The sequence below is a fragment of the Acanthisitta chloris genome, unplaced genomic scaffold (assembly GCF_000695815.1).
Source record: "Acanthisitta chloris isolate BGI_N310 unplaced genomic scaffold, ASM69581v1 scaffold18269, whole genome shotgun sequence".
Taxonomy (NCBI): Eukaryota; Metazoa; Chordata; class Aves; order Passeriformes; family Acanthisittidae; genus Acanthisitta; species Acanthisitta chloris.
The window spans coordinates 53731-76708 of NW_008693618.1; the positions used below are offsets into that span (position 1 = coordinate 53731).

General features: G+C 39.4%; 1 protein-coding gene across 1 annotated transcript in view; it reads right to left on the bottom strand.

Moving 5' to 3' along the window:
• COG5 (component of oligomeric golgi complex 5) overlaps positions 1-22978 on the bottom strand; it is a gene marked incomplete at its 5' end in the record, with an annotated part of 63791 nt that overhangs the window by 36714 nt on the left and 4099 nt on the right. The window contains 4 exons of the mRNA XM_009083132.1: positions 5568-5667; positions 7551-7712; positions 8421-8625; positions 11184-11265. Coding sequence (XP_009081380.1) covers positions 5568-5667; positions 7551-7712; positions 8421-8625; positions 11184-11265 — 549 coding nt within the window. The remainder of the gene's footprint in view (positions 1-5567; positions 5668-7550; positions 7713-8420; positions 8626-11183; positions 11266-22978) is intronic.

Consider the following 22978-nt stretch of genomic DNA (forward strand, 5'->3'; position numbering starts at 1 on the left):
TCCTGATGAGCAGCCAAGCCCACCATGAGCTGTGGGCAGAGGACAGGGTAGCAGCTCTCCCCCAGCACTGCCCACAGTCTGTATTTCGGACCTCTGCCTCATTCATCAGCTTTTGTGAGAGCTATGACATCAGTTCAACCACATTTAGTTAAGAGAATAAAAAAATTATTCAAATTCCCTATTTCCTTCCTCCCTCATTACACCCACTCTCCATCTCCATCTTTTGAGGGCTTCCTCTTTATGATTGCTTACAAGTCTGACAGTGGGAAAGATCTCCATTATATCATCTGCCTGCAGCCTCTTGTCTGTTGGAAGGATCCCTTTTTTTAGACAAACATATTACTCCATAAAATACAATATTCCACACTTAGGAAACTCTCCAATTATAGGCAATCACAGCTCCCACTGATTTTAGCCTTACCTACCCTAACCTTAGGATAAACCTGCCGAGTGTAACATGGCCACGCAGATTTTTGCTTTGCCTGTACTTCAGCAGACACAAACTTTCTCTGCCTGTGCTCCAGGCTGAATCAGAGTGCTGTGTTCAGCAAGGTGCTATGGCTGAGCTGGTCACCCTGGACTGACGTGGAGCTAAAATGTGCTCTGCCATCTGGGAACACAGCAGACTGAGTTTGTGTCTGCCTAAATCATGCAAGCAAACTGTTAAATAGCCACATATAAAAATGGTTTTTAAGGTAGTTTAATCCACCAGAATTTGCCAGCACAATCACCCCCCGCCTGCTCTGAAAAGCAAGTAGGCAGCCTGATTTTTACAATCCTGCCTCTACAAATGACTCTTTGCGTGTTTATTGGCCAAAAGATCACATTGTCTCTGATGGGGATGCTCTATGGTGGGAGGAGGCAGCAAGGCAGGAAGGATGGCTATGGGACTCTGATCACAGCTAATAAAGACAGACTGAGGAGATGACTCTAGGCAGGAAGCTGGCAGAGGTCTCCAGGTTCAAAAAGTACGAGAATCACACCTTCTCTAAACAACTGTATTTTCATGTTCACAGCACAACACATTTCATCTATGTGCACTCGGTGGGTGTGTTAGTGTATTTCAATCCACCCACATGACAAGCTGAACAGAAACAGCATAAAAGTAAGAGAACATGCAGTACTTGCATTCAGGTAACTGAAATCATCACTCTAAAACCAGAAAGAGTGCAACAAAAGCCCCAACAATAAACAGTGTTTGAAATAGTCCTGTGCTGGGAAAGGAATAGACTACAGGACCAAGTAGGGCTCTTCCATCTTCAGTCTCTAGAAGGACCATGGATCTGCAAATCATTTTTCTGCTTGTTGGCAAAAGTACACATCTGGTAAACTTTCAGCACTTTTAACCCTTCATGTTTCATGACCTGTCTCAACAAGACATCAAGTTCAAGTACCAGTAAAAAAAACAGCTCTATCAACAGCAAACCAAAGCACTAGTGATTGCAAAGCTGCAACACAGAGATGCAACTTTTTAAATTATAACAGAAATCACAACACTTCAAGTACATTTAAAATTTGGCTCAGTAATAAATGACAAAATTACAGGTAATCAACTGAGGAAATACGGTTTTGTTTCACTTCCAATCAACAGGTGACTATCTTTCCCATTTTTATATAATACACGAGAAATCTGATTTAAAGTAGCATATGAACAAAACCAACATGAATTCAAAAGACTTCTGCAATCAACCATTTCAAAACATGGAACAGCCACAATCTGTCCACTTCTTATATGGGAGATAACTGCAGAGTATTACACTAAAGTTGTGGCCTTCAAAGTGGGGCACAAGCACCACAGGGTTAGGTAAGACAATCCAGTGGGGTGCAGGATGAACCTACCAGAACGTCAACAGTACATGTATAAAAGCCATAAAGTACTAAATACTCAAATAATGAGGGTGGATGCACAAAAAGTTTATACTGCTAGAGATGCATACCCAAAATATTTAGAGACCACTGCCCTAGAGGATCCTGCCACACAATTACTGCTGCCATGTCAGAGACATCTAATGAAGATGTGATGAGATATGAGCTCTCTTTTACAACTTTTCTCAACTATCACTTACACAGATGGGCAAAAATTTCTCACGGAAGCAGATGTGTGAACTCCTGTCTTTTCTCAAGGAGCGTGGATTCTCACAAAAACATCAGATGAGTCAATTTTTAATTTTTTTTAAGAAATGCAACTTACTGCTTTCTCACAAATCTCTTCCCTCCACTCCACTTATTGCAAGCATGGGGTGAAAGAGCTCATTGTCCTTAATGAACTAGAGCACATCGTGTTGCATGTGTCATTCAAGACAGATAACTTAAGGTATCTGCAAATGGGAATGGCTGACCTCTCTGGAAAACTCTTCAATAAAGGAGAAAAGTTAGTGTTCTTTTTTTATCTGGGCTACTTCACTTGCAAGACAATGCAGTTAGTGAACAAAATCTAGCTCAGCAATCAGCCATTATGTTAAAATCTAACCAACAGATTCCAAGGTGCAAATACAAAAGAGGAAAATTTTGCTCTTAGCCAAAACATGATGATGAGATCTGTTCATATCTTTTCCAGTCTGGAATGAGAAGGATGTAGAAATGGTGACTAAACAGAAATCTTGCGGTGTCTGTAATCATTATGAAGATGTTTGGGATACCTGATTTAAGGAAAATGTGGATAAAAAGAGACAAAATAATAGTGACATGGAGAAAATCTACCAAGCAACCTTCCACAGCATCACCCAACAAAACATGGGATGGGTGGTGAAGATGAAAGCTAATACTCTTAAATTAACAGAAATATCTTTTTGAATGTAGTGAGATGCATAATTATCCCTTCAAACTCTGTTTAGTGAGAACATCTGCAACTACACTGAGTGAAATTAGGACAATAATTCTGAATGCTTCATGGCACACACCAACCACATCAAGCATCAGCAAGGGCTTAGCTAAACAATCACCCAACAGCAGAATGCACCTACCCATCTATGTACTGAGAGTCAGATTAGATGTTAGGAGAAACATGTACTGAGAGTCAGAGTAGATGTTAGGAAAAATGTTTTCCCTGTCAGGGTGTTCAGGCACTGGAATAGGTTGCCCAGGGAGGTGGTGGAGTCACCATCCCTGGAAGTGTTGAAGAGGTGTCTGGATCTGATGCTGGAGGATATGGTTTAGGGGTTACAGCAGTGACAGGTTAATGGCTGGACTTGATGATCTTAGAGATCTCCTCCAGCCTTGATGATTCTAACATGTTTAGGACTGCACATTTCAGTTTTTCCCCATTCAAATCTCCCTGCAATATTACAACAACATTAATAAAATATTCTAATTACTTTTAAAAGCCCCTCCCCCCCATCTTCCTTCACTGAGAATTCTGAGATGCTTTTGTTTACTTTTAATTTGGAAGAGAACTCAATTTCAAATTCCTGCAGGAAATTAAATTTCCATCTTCAGCACTGCTCTACTCCAGCTATCAGACATGAAGCATCTGAGCGGATATGTTACATGGTCACCCTTCTCAGCTTCAGAAAGCTCTCGTTGGAGCCTGGATGGCAAGATTGAATTAAGATTGCATTCTTGGCTACACCACTCAAACATAATGAAACAGTGCTGTCTGACATAGCTCCTGTTCTACACATGGTGCACATTTCAGGCTCAATCTGTCTGCCCAAAAATAGGTGAAAAAAAAAAAAAAAAGGCTAAGATGTTCTAGGTTACATTCACAGGGCTGGCAAGCATGGCACAGGACAAGTGGGAGAGCTGTGCCCTGCTGGAGAGGCAGCTGGAGGCCAGGCATGATATTTCAGCACTTCAGAGGTGGCACTTACACCTATGCCTTGGCAACTGTGTTAAGCACTTCTGGTTTTTACATTTGTAATCTGGATCAGTAAGGAAAGAAAAAAGTTTTTAAAAAATGTAGCTCTGCAATACATATTTGATATTGTTTTAGAGTTTGTAGGTATGTGCTTGAAGGACATTCATGTTCACCCTACCAGTTTGACTAATCCCATCACTAAGCTTTTCCAGTTTCAGCCTTGCACTTTCTGTTGTCAAATTCAAGAACTTCAAGGGCTCAGATTCCCTCTTTACTCCTTTTCCATTCACTCCATTCTTCTACTTTAGATCAGCTCATACAAAGCCACAAATCACACTTATAGGCTTATATCTACCTATCTTTTTTTTCAGGGTTTCTTAAGAACTTGCCTGATCCCAAAATGAGGTACACTTCCAAACAAGGCAGATCCAAATTCTAACAGAGAGGATGAGCAGAACAGACCCTGATGCTTCCACAGCTGCAGCTGATGACATCTTTTCCTCCCAGCTGAATGCCACTGTTTGACACTGCACTCCATAATACACAGACACGAAGGTAATGGTTCTCACCTACGACGACTCTCACAACCTACTAAAAATCTTCATTTCTGTCAGGAGCAAATTTCACCCTGAAAATACGAAGCCATAATTTGGTGCCTTTAAAAGCAGAGCCAACTGAAGCACTGTGCATTAAACAGCTGGCAAAATAATGTCAACATATATTTCTATTTCAGAAATTAAAATATTATTTATGGCCTTCATAACTACGTCACCTACACACCTTTACCAGACACCAGTCTGCAAACTTTCAACACAATTCATCCACCAGACAAGGCAAATAAGGTATGGGTTATTGACCTTCAATGCTTTTAAAGCTCTTCAGAGACAGCAGGTGTCAAAAAGGTAAACAGAAACCAAACTAACTTAATTGCTGCAGTGTTTTGTACTCAACTGTTACAAAAAACTGTTAGCAAGCATCTCCCTTTAAATAAACCATATAGCAAATATGCTGGATTCTGGATCTGCTGTCAGAACTAATGTTGTTTATTAAGTGGGAATATTGTTTACAAATAGAAGCAGTTAGTCATTTCTTGTGGGGCTGCATATTGCAAAGATTCATTTTCATTTCTTCATAAGCATCAAAATTTCAGCAACAGATTTTAAGAGAAAATAGCTGATCTTAAAAAACTGGGTTTTTTGGTGTGGTGACAACTTTGGCTTTTTGGGGACTCTTACCCAAAGGCTAAGGCTTTGGGGATCCTTCCTCTATTCAGCTTAACACTAGATACCAATATATGGCAAATGGCTGGCAATATTTGGCAAGTGCAAAAAAAATCAAAGGTTACTTAAATATATGGGAAATAATAAATATATGGGAAAAAATACCCCAAAATTCTTGCAAATGGTGAGAAATTATACTTGAACTGTCCAGATTTTAATACCATAAAGATGACATATGATGTAACTGATGTAATATTAAACACTGGTTAATAAAAGACTGAATTTAATTGTCTTAATTGTACTTAACCACAGCTACAATTTTGATTTTTAAAGATGAATATGGCCAATTCGATTTGGAGCTACATAAACTGTACTGCTACCAATAGACTTTGTTTATTTAAAGGCAGAATTTAACTGAAAACATTTCCAAATACCAATTGGAAGGTTTTGTCTATCTCGTTTGCTTTACTGGTTATGCTGTAAATCTACAATAGGCAGAACATTGTGCATAAAAAAAACCCATTAGTTTTTAGAGATTTAAAATTACTTACAAGCTGCTCAGACTTTACACCATAAAGCTGAATGGTCTTTGCCACATTTTTTGCCACGGCCAAACTCAGGTCTGGATCAACAGCAGCCACATTTAGCTCACTGGAAGTAAAGATTACAAATCTCCATTATCAACTGAACAGTGTTTAATTGATGCAGAATTAACTGTGAATACCTAGGTACGTGGCATGTCAGTTTAGAGAGAGTAACACACACAACCAAGTCTCTCCACGCTCCGTAATTCAGTTTACAATTTAACAAGTCATTTGGGAATTTCATGTGCAGTGCTCCTATTCTAGTCAAAATGAGCAAAGTTTAGGAATGACACTTCAGGATGAAATCACTATTAGTAAGCCATTCAAAAATATTGACAGCAATTAAGTACATTAAAGCTTTGGCAGCAGCCTTCAAGCATTCCAGGTGAATACACAGTCATTCAGCTCCGGAATTACATGAGCTGTGCAGAAATACCCAGGGGATGCCTTAGCTTGACACAACTAATAAGCTGTGTTTTAGGCAATCCTTTATAGTAACAGAGGCCCCAAAGGAATGACAGGGAACAAACCAAGAAGGAAAAGACTTCTAAATCACTTCCAGTATTTCTCATTCATGAACCTCCCCAGATCTCCTTGGGCTGGGGCTGCATTCAGAAATGTTCAGCTGAAAACAGACCAGCACAAAGAACTGTCAAGTTGCTAATGATGAGATTAACCTGTCTCAAGAGCTGGAGAATCACTAGGCACCCTGACCTAGAATAACCTTCTCCAGGAACCCTGCAGGGCCCCAAACATCATCAGCTAAAGGTCACCCTGGAAAACTCAAGTTGAAATTTCATAATTTTGATTTTGCTTTCCCTTCTCCTTTGCAAGGGGCAAAATAACATCAATAACAACACCAACAGGCATGTTCTGAGCATCTGCAGCTCCCAGTGATGAGTACAGTGTCAGTATGTCATATTTTGCACACACACATTGTGAACACTGCCCATCATTTTCTACTTTATTAAACAGAGTAGTCCTTACCAAAACCTTATGAGGGAAAATACACCCTTGGTAATTTAAACATCTCACTGTACAAATTCTACATGGAATAGTCATCTTTATCTATTATCCTGCTGTTTTGCTCTAACAGAACATTTACATCAGGCATTATCACTTGCAGCCAAGCAACTATCACCTCCCCTTTGACACAGTCAGAATAATTAAGATATCAGACATCTATATGTGTGAAGCTTCTCTTCCTGATGTTTTAAAAGCTTAAATATTAAAACTCAAATTACAATTTCATTTATTCCACAAAAAACAACATACAGAAATTAAATAATAAAATGCATTCTTTATTATCAATAATAATAAAGAGGTGATTATCCTGCTGTATTCAGCCTCACCTTGAACACTGTGTGCAGCTCTGGGCCCTACAGTTTAAGAAGGATGTGAAGTTACCTCAATGTGCCCAGACAAGGGCAACAAATCTGGTGGGAAGGAATGTCCTGTGAGGGACAGCTAATTAGGAACTCCAATGATAAGACAAGGGGTAATGGGTTCAGACTGAAGGAGGGGAAGTTTAGGTTAGATATTAGAAAAAGGTTTTTTTACTGCAAGGGTGGTGAGACACTGGCCCAGGTTGCCCAGGGAGGCTGTGGCTGCCCCAACCCGTGCTCCCAGCCAGGTTGGGTGAGCCTTGAGCAACCTGCTCTGGTGGGAGGTGTCCCTGCCCAGGGCAGGGGACTGGGACTAGATGATCTGTAAGGTCCATTCCAACCCCTAAGATTGTATGATTCTATGACTTGGGCTTGTGTAGTTTGGAGTAAAGGAGTCTGAGGGTCAACCTCATTGCTCTCTACAGCATCCTGAGCAGGGGGAGTGGAGAGGGTGGTGCTCAGCTCTTCTCCCTAGGATCCAGTGAGGAATCTCATTTCTAAAACCATAACTTATGAAAAAATACAGGCTGAAGATTACATCTTGCAATGCCTTTTCTGTGCATACCTGGCTATGGTTTTAATGATGCTGTCAAGCTCGTCAGAAGAAGGAGGATTCCGACCTCCAGGAGGGAAGACAAGATTGATGGGGTCAAAGAGTCGAGACAAGGATTTTGACAAATAAGCAGCTTCATATTGTTGCAGTGAATCTTTCAAGGCCTTTTCTGGACTTTGGGGATAAGACAAAATTACTACATGTTAAATTAAAACACACAACAGCATCCAATTTTTCCACACCATACAAACTGCCATACTGAACCTGTTTTTCCTTTCTGCTCTTTAAACATATGCACTTGAAAAAAATTCTTATGACAAGTCTCCCACTGACTGCCCAGGAGCATTTTTAAGCCGATACAATTTTCATATAAAATTTTCATTTTGTCTTACATAAGTCCAGAAGTCCTAACAGACTTGATGAGTCTGTTCCAGTTTGATCTTTCTGGTATCTACCACTTAGATCATGCTTATTCTACGATGTATAAACCTAAAAACTGTGAATCCTAAGAGCTGAGCATTTGTCACACACAAATGACTGTGATGTTGTTAGGAGAAAGCTACTGCTGTAATCAAAATGCAAACAAAACTGCATTTTCAGCATTCTGCTATTTTTTTTACCCAAGGAGACAAAAAGACAGACTTCATTCAAAACTCAGAGACTTCGTGAACGACAAGACAATCCAACACTGATAATTATACAGCCTAATGAAGATTCTACAGCTCTAAAACAGTGTTAAAGCAATAACTGCAAGAGGGAAAAAAAGTCTTACAAATTTTCCTGCTCTGACAATTTAAATAAAAGTAAGCTCATAAAATTATTGTTTTCTTACGGGGTGCAAAGACTTTAGTATTTTATTGCCTTACAGTTCATAATACATACTCATAATCTTCATTTTTTTGCATGAATATGTCCTGTGCATCTTCCTCCATTTGTTGTAGCTCAGCAAAGAGATCGGTGGTTCCACTTGTGTTAAAACTCCTCTGAATATTTTGGCTATATTGTTGCAGACGTTTCCACAAGTCATTGTAAAGCCTCAGTAACTTTGGGTATTCTCCTTCAAACGCTTGTTTCAAAAACACAGAGGCTGCAAAATAAACCAGTAAGCAATGCACATTGCTAAGTTCAAACTAATGGGTTTAGTTCATATAAACAAGCTGAATCCTTGCATTTAGATCAATGAATGTTACACACTGTGATCCTGAGTTTAATACTAATAACGTAATAATTAATTTCAAAGTGGCATGAGCTATCCCATTAAATGCACTGGACAAAGTTATGTATCTAAAGCACCTGCATAAAACCCACAATGGGAAGACTGGGCATGAAAAGTTTATTTGGTACAATAAGGATACTAATCATGGTTGTGAAATGTTTGGTATCAAACTTTATTATCATTCCTTTAAAGTGTGATTAGAACTCTCTAAAGCTAGAGATTTTCTAACAATAATGGAGGAAAAGTGTGGGGCTTTGCAGCTTTGAAGATAACCATTTAAGACAGACATAGACAACTTCTATGAACCAAAGTCTTCATAAACATAATGAGAGAAGCATATGCTTTTATGCAAACTTCTCAAAACAAGGTACTTAACATGCAATTCCTAAACCTGTCAGAGAATGACAAAGTCAGCAGAAAAATCAGCATTATTTCAGCCTTGAAAGGCTTGCCACAAGTAACAGGAAATGAAACAAATGTACAACTGTTTTAGCAACTGTTAATCTTGATCTAACATCACTCATACTCTATAGATTTCCCATTACATTAGGAGATTAACACTGGCCCACTCATTCCTAGGTTTTTCAGGCTGCAGACATCTGCCCCATTTCATCCAGCCTGTGCTTTCAACTCAAATATATTCTGATTTTCAATACTGGAGGATTCACATTTATTACCAAACACAGAGTAACTTTAGGTCATGAAGCTGTTTATAAAGATTGTCCCAACCTCAAACAAGCAGATCATGATCTATTATCAACTTCTGCAACATAAATTAATTCCTGGTTTTACACTATTTTTCTGCTAAGTCTTCCTCTGAACTCTATGATACAGAGTCCATAACTGATGTCAGTGGATTGAATCACCAGGAATTTATATGTTCAAACCAAACATTCTCATATAGATGCCTTGCTTAAATGAAGTCTACCTGCTGTAAACATTGTTTCCCCAAAACTCAGCTGAAACATCACTAAATTAATTCCTGGTTTTACACTATTTTTCTGCTAAGTCTTCCTCTGAACTCTATGATACAGAGTCCATAACTGATGTCAGTGGATTGAATCACCAGGAATTTATATGTTCAAACCAAACATTCTCATATAGATGCCTTGCTTAAATGAAGTCTACCTGCTGTAAACATTGTTTCCCCAAAACTCAGCTGAAACATCACCCACATTCCAAAAACCAAACATTCTCATATAGATACCTTGTTTAAATAAAGTCTACCTGCTGTAAACATTACTTCCCCAAAACTCAGCTGAAACATCACCCACATTCCAAAACCCCTCTAAAAATTTATATATAAAAAAGGATTAAAAATCATAAGCAATAAATCAGCTGTTAGACAAATCACAGCTGACAAAATCTAAGAGTTCCCTCAGTTCTGTGATGTTGGTTGATCCCATTAACTGATGCCATAATTCTACAGCCTCAAACCTGAGTTCTGGAAACAGGTAGCACATCTTGAGTTGGAACACAGGAGACTCTGGCTATGTACATACTGATGTTCAAGCAATGCACACAGCAAACAGTAAAATTAATATGTTTTAACACAAGATGAATACATTTTCTTTTGGGATCATCTAGTTACTTAGCAACCACTGAACATGAATCCACAGCTAGTTCCTCAAAATTACACTGCTGCTATAGAGCCTGGAAGGACCAAATTTTGAAGGGCCAAGGCAACAGCTGAGATCATGAAGATAAATGCATATCTTATGCACTTTATCTGCATGGGCAGAAGAATAACTTTATACATTGTATGCAAATGTGAAAGATGAATTATGAAAGTAACAAACTCACCTATGATCCAACTGTGTGCTGCATTAGCATGTACTGGGAAGAGAACTGTCTTATGTTTACAAATTATTTATATTTAATTTGCCTTGATTCTATCTGCCATTTATGCATTACATATGTACAGAATATTGTGTGTAGTCTGAACAGCCATTTATCTATATTTAGACATGACAATTTTGAAGAGACTCAAAACCTATTTATAAAGGTAGCAAAAAAAATGGCTAAAATCAGATTTTTACAACCAATCTGTTTCACAAGAAAAGACTAAGAATTGCTCTTTAAAATCAAATTATTGGTTTTGAATTTGGCAAACCCATTTGCTTTAGGAAGTATAATGCACCATTCCAAACATTTTTACCTCCACATAGAGATGGAAGAATACTTTTTTTGTTATTAGATAATGACTACTTAATGAAACAGAAAATATTTCTTTCTGAAAATTCAACCATAGTTTAGGAGGATCATCCTGTCTGGTTACAAAACCAAGAAGTTTTAAACTCACAAATCTTGTACTGAGTGAACCACTATTATGGTCTTGGTGGGGGAAATAATGAGCAAAGGCTTTACTGAAAAGAGAGACTCAGAATACCTACAGAACACATTACAAATCATTCATATTGAATACTTACAGTCTGTTGCTGACTGAAACTGAGAGGAAAGTGTCTGAGTTACTGCAGTCCAAAATTTGTACAAAATATCAGCCTGGCCATCCTGAGAGCAAGGGACAAAAGGAACACAGGTTTCAAAACATACACTTTTCAAAGAATCCTGAACAATGCAAATGCTTCCAGTCAAAGCTGCTATTCATCACTGAGAATGCAAACAAAGTAAACAAAACCTGAGAAGTTTCCCTCAGGTTCAGAGCTAGTAGAAGTTCTGGAGAAAGCAAAAGCTTCGGTCATGTCTCCAAAGGAATATTTTCCTCCAAGTCTGAGAGGAATGCTCCCAGCTCTTTAGGGGTATGAGTGCAATCTGGAGCAGCACAACTCAGGAGATGTGTTAGAAAATCTCTTTGCACTGCAGTGACCTTCCCATTCCATGGGGTTTCCCAGCAGTTATTTACTGCCCTGACAATGTGCTGGCACACTCTGAGCAGGGACCCAAACCACACACACAACAGCTCCTGTTTCTGAAAACATAAAACACTGGAAAAAACCTCACAGTTGACTCTTCACTGCCTGCTGCCAACACGGCTTGCTGTCAGAAGTGCAAACAAGGGAGCACACTTGCCAAAGGGACAGGCAGCAATGCCAGGCTGTTTCCTTACTGCCCCAACATCTGGCACTCACACCTAAGCATTAAAGCATGATTTTGCTTTCCCTCTTTTGTTTTCTCCCTGTGTGTTTGAGGTGGAAAACAATTGCAAGAGATGAGGGTGGGTATCCTGTCCTGCCCACTCGTTGGACACTTGGCAGGCTGCTCAGTGTTTTCATGGGAAGGGGAAGCTTGCTGTCTGCAGAATGGTTTTCTTCATTGCATGGTACACACATCATCCATTCACCCATTAACCAGTTTGACCAAATCACTATAGTATAACATGTCAGTTCAACTCCTGCACTGCCCAGTACCACAAGAAGGAGGAGGTGATCTATTAAATATAAAAGTCCAACCACTCCAAATGGAATTGCTGCTTAAAAAGACACAGGAAAAAGAAACACACTCTATTCACTTGCACTGGCAATAACATGCAAAGCAATGAAGGTGTTTAGAATGTCATCCATAAACAGGTACCACTGCATCCCACTTGAAGATCTGGTCATTGATCATTGAAAGACACCAAGGTCAAAGCTCAAGTTTCAGTTAAAAAACTTGTTATCTTACCAGAATGGATAAAACACCTGAAAACCAGTGAAAGGCAAACTGAGACATCTAAAAGTAATAATAAAAACCCCCAGGACTATCAGATAAATGCTTTTACAAATTCTGTGATTAGATGAGGAATTCATCCAACCCTACCCCTTTATCTAAAGATAAAGAGGATAATGAGAGATAAAATTCATGTGTCATGTGTTAAGCATTGAGAGAGAACATCTTTTATGCTGTTGGACTCATACTTGTAAAATGTATGATAATTAACATCAAATGCTAAAATAAATCAGGATTATGGAATCTCATTTTTGACTGCTGGAGGACAATGATGGATTTAGAAACTGAAATAACTTATCTTATAGCTATGTTTGTATTTTCTGTAAAACTGTACTTGACTTTCATAAATGGGCAAAGTAAAATTGTAATATCAGAAAATGATTCAGAAGGTTCACTGCATAAAATCTCTTTTTTTTTAAGTTTATTGCTACAGCATAAATGTGAAATTACTTAGTTCTTCATTTCACAGCCTCAAATGTAGAACATGAACACTACTATGAAACAAATAGCCTTCTACATTGACTATAAATTAATTAGTTTTCATATTCTCTACCCCAACTTGGAACCATGTTTGCCTACTCAGCATGGTAAGTCAATTCAAACTCTAAATAATCTAATGGAGGTGGAAAAATACTTACAGAGCACTTTCAAACAACTTTTTCTCATTACTGTAATCACCATCTCTGCCATAGTCTCAGCAGAAAACACAGTGATTAAAGGGTCCAGAAAACAAAACTGCACATAGCTCCTCCACATCAACGTTCCTGTCTTGTCATTGTGTGTGTCATTAATTGTCATTTTATGTGACAAATAACAGTAATGTGTGTGATGACATTTAATGCTTTGAGAAGATATATAACTTTTGTGTGTACCTATATGCACATATATAATATAAAGCCAGATATCCATACATAAGATCATAGAACCATCAAGGTTGGAGGAGACCTCTAAGATCAGCGAGTCCAACCACTAACCTGTCACTGCTGGAACCACTAAACCCTAAACCAGATCCTCCAGTGACAGATCCAGACACCTCTTACACACTTCCAGGGATGGTGACTCCACCACCTCCCTGGGCAACCTATTACAGTGCCTGAGCATCCTGACAGGGAAAACATTTCTCCTAACATCCAATCTGACTCTCCCCTGTCTCAGCTCAAGGCCATTTCCTCTAGTCCTCTCCCTGCAGCCATGGCAGGAGAGATTATCCCTCACCTCTCTACAACTCCCTGTCAGGTAGAGAGCCATGAGTTCACCCCTGAGTCTCTTCTCAAGGCTAAACAAACCCAGCTCCCTTAGCCCTTCCTCATACCACATGTTTTTCAGACCTCTTCTGCCCTCATTGCCCTTCACTGGACTCACTCCAGTGCCTCAATGTCCTTTTTGCAGTGAGGGGCCCAAACCTGAGCACAGCACTGAGGTGTGACCTCCCCAGTGCCGAGCACAGGGGGATGATCACTGTCCTAGTCCTGTTAGACAAGGCAGAACATATGTTCTCAGGCACATGTTTGCATAGGTAGCCACAGCCACACCAATTAAGACTCTGCCCATTAGCTTCTGCCTTCTGACCTGGGCAAATGGTGTTCATTAACCGTATCAGAATTTTGCAGTGAAGAATCATAGAATCATTGAATCAACCAGGTTGGAAAAGACCTCCAAGACCATCAAATCCAACCCTACCATGCTTCCTCGACGATAGCACTAAGTGCCACATCCAGTCTCAGCTTGAAAACCTCCAGGGAAGACCCTCATGTCTCAGCTAGCCAACTGTATTATGGATGAGGAGACACAGAAGGGAAAAGCTACATGGAAAATACAAGCAACATTTCATACTGATTGACTACTCAGTCAAAAATGTTTAGGGGGAAACATAATTAATGTGCCAGTTTCAAACCAACTAAAACCAGTATCTACAGAGTCATTACTGGTTGCTTCTATAATGTATGATACAATATTTCACTTTGCCCAGTGCTGAGACAGAGTCTCTCTGGACATGAAATACAGCTGCTGATTAACAGCTCAGAGAAGTCCATGTAAGAGTTTGTGGCAGGAACTAGAGAATACTGTTGCCTACACATACATCAGAGGGTATTTAAGTGGGTGGACTGTAGCTACCAACATTGGAATACAGCAAGGCATTAGTATTAGATACTCCTGCAGGAGTAAAAAATGCCATATGTAACCATGAGCACCCAGAAACAACTTACTGTGTTTAAGTCTGTCATTTCTTCTGCTTACACATTAATTCAATATACTATTTTTAATGTACTTTTAAGTGTCTCACTGCTTACTTTTTCAACAATGTATTCTACCAGAGATTACACTCGTGCCTGTAGATCACAATGAAAATCATAATTTAACTATTTAAAATATAACGTGCAATTTCATTCGACAATAATCAGTACCAGAAAATTAAACAAAAAAAGTGTTTTTCTCCAGCTTAGCAGGAAATTAAAGGAATGTCCCTTGTATTGGCCAACCTCTTCAAGGACTTAAGGTAGGCAGGATGCAGCTGGGAGAGGAAAGGGCAGTGCTGCTTGCCTGAAATGTACACAGCAGATCTACTGTCTCATCTTAATGTAATGCAAAGTTTATAAGCTTTCCCCTATGCTTCATATAGCACCATGAGCCACAACCCACAGTACCAGAAAGTAACTGCTCTTTTGGGCCTTTCGTGTTCAGAAAATGTCATCCAGCTAAAATTGCATTCTTGTCATCTTCCCATCTGTAGAGTGTTAAGTAATGAACATGGTTCTCCTCTACACTCACACCGAATCCCCTCACTGGTAAACAATGCCTGGGAGCACTGGGTGCATCCACATTAGTGATTCCATGTGTAGACAGGACTCTTTTTGGTGCAAATCTGTCTTGCAGAGCACACTGAAGTGTGCTACCAGACTAACTTCCCCTATTCAAGGAATACACTACCTCGTAATTAGCTGAGAAAGAACAACTTCTGCAATTAAATAGCTTTCTTGCAGCATATCATTGTATTTTTGTAACAGAACCCACAAGGATGTACTAATATTTCTATCAATTAATATTCTGAGACTTTCAAACAGGAATTTTCCATTTCTCTTGCCTCTGAAAATGAAATAAAATTGAAATATGTTAAATTACTTACACCCCCTCCAAAATAAAAATGCTTGCTTTGAAATCTAGTCACAAGCAGATTAACATCTTGTGATACAATCCCTTGTAGCAGGAGCAGCTGACAAGATGAGTAATGAACTGCATCCGATTATCTTTTCAGCTCTGTAGCAATCATTTTCCAACAGCTTCCTATGCCATAACCAACAACACTGGAAAAAGGTCACCGTTCTGTCATATTCTCCCTGCATCAGTGTATGTGTTTAATAATGCAGAGAACACATAAACCTTTGGAAGTTAAAAAGGTTCTGTTATCTGCTGCAAAGCTGTTTCAGGTGCAGGTTGCATATACAGAAAGTCTCCATAAAACATCCGTTCATAATTGAGAGCCTCTCAGAAGGAAATTATTACACTTTAGCATAAAACAGAATGCTATTTCCTCTTCCCATGCAATATGTTCTTTCTCCAACAAAAGAATCTTAACTGTAATTGATGCTATCTGAAATTCGTGATAGGCAAGATTCAGGTTGACATATACATATTTTCCCCCGTGGTGAAATGCAACCAAATCAAATCTATGAACACTAATTGCAAGCAACTATAAGACTCTAAAGGCAAAACACAACTTTCCCCCCTAAAGCAGATCCATTTAAGTCACCATTTTTGAACTAATGGTACTATCTGTTCACAGCTTTATTTTGATCTCGCAGCAGAGAACACTGGCACATAAATCACACTTTGCACCACTACAAAACGGTTGGGAGGTTGAGATCGGCCACAGAACTGAGTATTTTCTAATAAAAATCTGTTGTGGGCATGCTCCTATACCTGAAGTATTTTTACATAACTAATAATCGAGCAATCCAAACTGGGAATTGAAAATTCTGTCGCTGTTGTTCCTGTGCCCAGGGATCACTTTATTTCCCAACACTGATCAGCTGAGCAGGCACTCACTGGATTTAGTAGCCCCTATGCAATTCCTTAGGCAGTGCAAGACAGCTTAGATCTGTCTTCCTCTTGTTAATTGTTTGGTTTCAGAAATGAACTGAACAACTGCCCAGCAACATAAACTAGGGCAACCCTCTGCCACTCTGACCTGCTGGACAGCTGGCCACAACCAGGGGAATAGAGAGATCCTAAGTAGCATTTAGCTACTTTTGAAAATTGTCTTTCACATCTGTGTAGAATGAAATAGAAAAACATAACAATCAGACTCCACTCTGGCCCATCCACTGTAATGTTACTCTTTTTCATACTGTTTAAAAATTTGGTACTCGGTCACACATAATCACACAGGAATTACTTGTTCGTGTAAATTATACCAAAAAATCAGACAAAATATATCCAACTGGCTAGACCACAAATGGCAGTGCATTTTCTCAGCAGTGAGGCTGACTTTATTGTGTACCTGAACTGGACAGAGATCATTAGCCCAAGTCATAATTCAACAAAGTCTATCCTTACAGAGTAACAGATGGAGGGAGTCTGTTTGACTTGCATGGCACACCATATTTATCTTAAATTAAGAACATGCTTAAGTGCCTTGCTATATCAGGGCCATAACCAACAATCAGCTAAAAATGTGTTTGCCTTGTATAACTATTTTGTTTCAACTACTACTTTGAAGTTACTATTGTCAATACTCTGCACACACAGTAACTCTGAAACTTTGCCACAACAGAAGGAGTTTTAGATTAAATAATTAAGAATATGTGCTAATACTGCATAATGCCAGTGCCAGGAGACATTTGGATGGTGCTAGTTCATCCAGCTCTCTGTGCCAGCCCAAGAAAGCAAAGTGAAGCATAGACTTCTGCATTCTAGGTGAACACAGACTAGCAACTTCTATTTTAAGATAAGGTTTTCTTAAGTAAATCTTTCTGTTGTAAGGTAATAAAATTGAGCCTGTCCCCAAGAATACAAGCATAATAAGTGTAAAAGTTTAAGATTCAATAATTAATTATCCAATAGTTTAACACTTTTGCTAGTCTAGGACAGAAAAAAGTCTCCATTTAATGGATGCCAAATTGAAAGCAGCAGACCTGGCAGATTTTAAGCTGCAAGTCAACTGAATCACAGAATGGCTGAGGTTGGAAGGGACCTCTGGAGTTTATCTGGTCAGACTCTCTTGCTTAAGCAGAGACATTTACACCTGCCTGCCCAGAATTGTGTCCAGGCAGTTTCTGTGCACCTCCAAGGACAGAGGATCCACAACCTCCCTGGGCAACCTGTGCCTGTGTCCAGTCACCCTCACAGTAAGGTGTTTCCTGATGTTTGGAGGGAACCTCCTGTGTTTCAGTTTGTGCCCATTACCTCTTATCCCATTGCTGGGCACCACTGAGAAGAGCATCGCTCTGTCCTCTCTGCACTCTCCCTTCAGGGATCTGTATGCAGTGGTGAGATCCCATTGAGCCTTCTCTTCTCCACGCTGAACAGCCCCAGATCACTCAGCCTTTCCTCACAGGAGAGTCCTAAAGCCTCTTCATCATCTTTGTGGCCCTTTGTTGGACTGTCTCCAGTGTGTCCATGTCTCTCTCATATTGATAAGCCCAGAGCTAGACACAGTACTCCATGTGTGGCCTCAGCAATGGTGAATAAAGGGCAGGATTACCTCCTCAAGCTGCAGGCAATACTCTGTCTAATGCAGTCCAGGATATCAGTCACCTTCCTTGCCACCAGGGCACGTTGATAGCCATGGTCAACTGGTGGCCCTCAGGTCCTTTCCTACCAAGCTGTTTTCCAGCTGGGTGGCCCCTGGCATGTACTGGAACCTGGGGTTGTTCCTCTCCAGATGCAGGACTTTGCCCTTCTCCTTGCTGAACTCCGTAAGGTTCTCATCAGCCCATTCCTCCAGCCCCTTGTGGTCCCTCTTGATGGCAGCATGACCCTCTGGTGCAGCAGCCACAACTCCCAGTTTTGTGTCATCAGCAAACTTGCTGAGGGTACACCCTGCCCCATCATCCAGATCATTAATGAAGGCCTTAAACAGGACTGGACCCTGCACTGAGCTCTTGGGTACACCACTGACCCCTACTAGACTTTGCACCACTGATTATCACTCCCTGGGCCTGGCCATTCAGCTGCACCATTCATGACTAACCCTGCACTCACAAAAAGCTGAATTTCAGAACACACTAACTGGGAGAGCTGCAGATTCAATCATCTCCTGTGCAATGACTGGTGGTAAGGAAAGGATTCAGATCAGTACTCTTGTATAGGTATGGAATGAAGGGGTGGGGGGAGGAATTAAACTTGCCTATTGATTTTTTTTTCCCAGTAGTCTTTATATCTTTAGTGCATTGTATTACAGCGTGTGTGCAGACCTGTCAATAGTGTGAAACGACATCATTACTCAGCTGTATAGATTTGAAATTTAGATTCCTGTTGCCTGCTTGCAAGATTATGGAAAAAACTAGACTGGCAGAACTCATGTGCTAAACCCCTTCTCACTTACTCACATGAAAGTGATTTGATTTCCCACTTCAGAAAGTATAACCCACTTTCACTAACAACTACTAGTAAGTTTATTAAGTGAACAATAGTGGGAGAGTACCAGTACCATCAGAGCAAAGGTATCAGGAGATCTGTATTCACTGTTGCTATACAATAATATCAATGCTGCAGTCTGGAAAACTGATTTCAAGTCTCCTCAAACAGAAAAACAGGACAGCTTACCTCATTTTAAAAAACCACACTGAACTCCTGATTAACTTTGCCATTACTGAAGTGAAATGGAACCTCTTTGGCTGTGTTCTTAATATAACTATTGAGTATCTGACATTAAATCTAAATCCAAGGAGTGAGAATGAAAGCACCTCCCGTATTCAGTGTTAGACAAGAATGCAAGAAGATGCTGAAAGGACATATACTTATTTTTACAAACATCTCTATTTCCTCCACACTGTAAATTTAGAACTTAATGAGTATAATTTCCCATCTGTGAATTATCATATTTGTGTGTGCCTAAAATAGCTATTTTAACATTCAAATAATAAATCTGACCCACTGATTCTAAACTGGGTCCCACTTCAAGACAACCACTTCCAACTTCTTTTTCCCTGTAGAAATTCTGATACTTTGAGTAGAATGTGAAAACCATCTTTGTTGTGAAGCCCCTTTGAAATGTAAAACAATATAGTGAATATTACCATGCAGCTAGTTGCTGCAGGCTTCTGAAATCAGGCTTTGCATACTAATACATACAGTGTTTTCTATCTGTAATCAAAGGCTCTGCCATAAAGAAATGCAGGACTTGTGAATGTTGCTCTAGAAACAGAGAACATTTAAAGGACAGTCTAAATATTTTTTTCCACCGATAAAGCAACAATGCAAATGATTTAACAATTTAGTACAGGAAGATCTTTTGGGACAGACATAAGGAAATCTCTTTGCACTATTTCTATAGCAACACAATTGCCAAATGTTAGGCTGTGAACAAAAAGACATCGTCCTCAGTGGTGCAATTAATCAGGAGAGAAACAGACAAATTCCAAGTGTGTTTTCAATAAACCTTTTCTATATTCTTAAAGGTACTCATGATTCAATTTCTTCAAATAAGAGTGAATTTAAATTTCTAATGTTGTTTACATCACATTACAGGTGAGCAGATGTCAATAAGTGACACTGTGATTTTAAAAATGACCTTGATTTTTTTGTTTCACTGCAGGGCACAGAATTTCATTACACTGGGTTGATCAGTTTATACCCAAAGTGTAATAGTTTCTAGACTTTCAGCAGCAATGCAACATTTTAAAAAGGTCTCTTTATGCAGCTGCCAAAAAATCCCTGGGTTTTTTAAAAAAATATATAACCTTCTTAAGGAGAAAATAAAATTAAGACTGTGCATTTTCCCTAGCAGAATATTAGAATTCTTAAGTGATTCCTCAGAAAAACTAATTCGTAAGGAACTAAAATACTTGGGTATTAAACGTTGTCCTATATCTTCAAAACTACTTAAAACATTAATTAATCCTCCCATATTCCTGCAAGATATGCATCAACTGGAAGGAAATGAACTTAGTGTTCAAAAGCCAGTAACTACCCAAGGGACCTGACAGTTTTCTTCCACCCAGAGCCATGATTTAGTATGTACAGCTACAACCCAAACTAGGCTTTCACCTTGACTGCTGCACACCCTCTCCAAGGATGAAGGGGTGGTTTGTTCCCATGTCCACTCAGCCTGTCGCTCTTCAGGTAAGATTGACAAGGATGATGATAAAAGGCAGCACTTCTGGTCAATGTGTTTCTCTCGCAGTGGCAACCTGACTGAAAACCAACTGACTTAATACCTTGCAGTGAGCACCAAGCTGCAATTTGCACAAAGTCCACCCAACCAGAAGTGAAAAAGAACAAAGATCATCATTTCCTACTAACCCACACAACCTCCACCCCATCCTTCTCTTCACAGCTGCACATTTCTGTCAGAGGAATGGAATTAGAGTCCTAAGGACAGCAAAGTGCCATTAGACAACCACTGCACAAGCTCCGACCCTCCCGTGTGAATTAGAATCAAATTACTTTCATTGTGGCTGTCTGGGCACACAGATCCATTCAAAATGAGGATCAGGACTTTTAACTGCTATGACCTTCTTGGTTTTTTTATGAGAGGCCTCAAAAATCCTGCAAGTGAATTGGGCTGGGCTATTTCAATGGGTCTGAAACGAAGACTACCTTAGATATTTTGGGGATCAAAAAGCTGCTCATTCACCTGTGTTTAGACCTCCACAGAGTACCTTGTTATTGCTTAAAGAGCAAACAGAAATCACTGGAGAAATGATGTGCAAGTAATCCAATTCTGCTTCTACGAAAAATACTGAGAAACAAATCACATACTCGTATTAACAGGCGAAAACCGTATTATTTTCTGAATTCACTTAAAGCAATAATTAGATTATTTTGCAATTTTTTCCACTTGGGATTATTTTTTAATTGGGTCAACCGAATGTGAATGTGTGATGATAGATGTGAATAATTTCAAAGCAACAACATTTTTTAACAAGTTCGGATGGGGAGGAGAAACAAGAAGGTGAAATGTAAGTACACTCCGTCAATAAACACCTATATTTTCCATTTATTTTCTTTATCTTATGTAATGCTGAGGACATTTCCTTCTGTATCGTTAACACCTCATACTGCCAGTGTTGACAACTCAGGAAAACAGGCTGCTTACTCACCAAACCTTCATCAGCAGAAGCAATGATAAGAGCCCTCCACAGAGTACAGAATAACACTCCCTACAACTCTCAGCTCACTTTTTTACCCGCAGGCTTACGTAAATGACAGGGTTTGTGATCAGCCTTAGTAACCAAGGGGGCACCAGCAGATCAAAGGTGACCAAGGGCAGATCTGCCCTCTCACAGGGAGGCAGTTTCTGCCCCGTGGAGAGACCCCAGCTCACCCCTGCCCACCCCAGAGCCCCTCCTAAATGATCTGCTGCTCTCACTTTGCACAAGGGTTCCCTGATGCCTATGTAGGAGTGAAGGACCCAAAATAGATGAGGATCAGAGATCATTTTCAGCTCTTTTACAAGGGGCTTAGAGGGACTCTTATCTCTAATTAGGAAGGTGGCTGTCACAGAAAGATATGTTCTGCTGAGACTTATGCTGAAGTCAATTGTAGTTTAGGTATTACAACAGCTGAGGAAGGATTAGTCACTACACACTGAAAGGGAGAAGTAATAAAGCAGAATAAACTGGAGTAACCTACTAGCTCTCTGAAGGTGAGTTAAGCAGTTGAGAGAAGCGATATAAATAACCAGTCATTAGGAGAACAAGAAATATCAAATTTACATTATTTAAATCTTATTTGTAATTTTAATTTTTACCCTTAACATTATGAAAACAATAACCTTATCTTTTAAAAAATGCATACAATGAAAGCTCTATTCATTTTCCCCAAAACAAGAAATCAGAACTTAATGAATTCTGAAGTCTTTTAGCCTTGCTCAACTAAAATCTAGTCACTAAAGGCCTTTTTTTACTTATATAAAACCCAAAAATATGTCCATTCAGTCTTAAACGAAATGTATTTCTCCTTGAAATAGCTCAAAGACCTTTTTTTTGAAATTAAATCTTTAATTTTAATAGGTAAAGATTAATAATGAAGCTATAGTTCATCACTTGCATGAAATGTAGCAGTTTTTAGAAGGTACCATGATTTCTTTTCAAAATCCCATTCATTTCATAGTGTGGCAAAGGAAAAATACTAAAATCTAGAACTGCAAAGGGAAGGAGTGGAAAAAAGTTCTGTATAAAGTCGACCTCCAGATTCTTCTATGATACTCATGTATGAAGGGAAGGAGTGCAAAAAAGTTCTGTATAAAGTCGATCTCCAGATTCTTCTATGATACTCATGTAAGTCTGGGTATGTCACTTCACTCCTGGCTACATCTAATGCTGTAAAAAAATTGGAAGGGAATTCTGTAAAAGAAACCACAGGGTAGAAAAGCTGTGGGTGTTGTTGGTGCCCT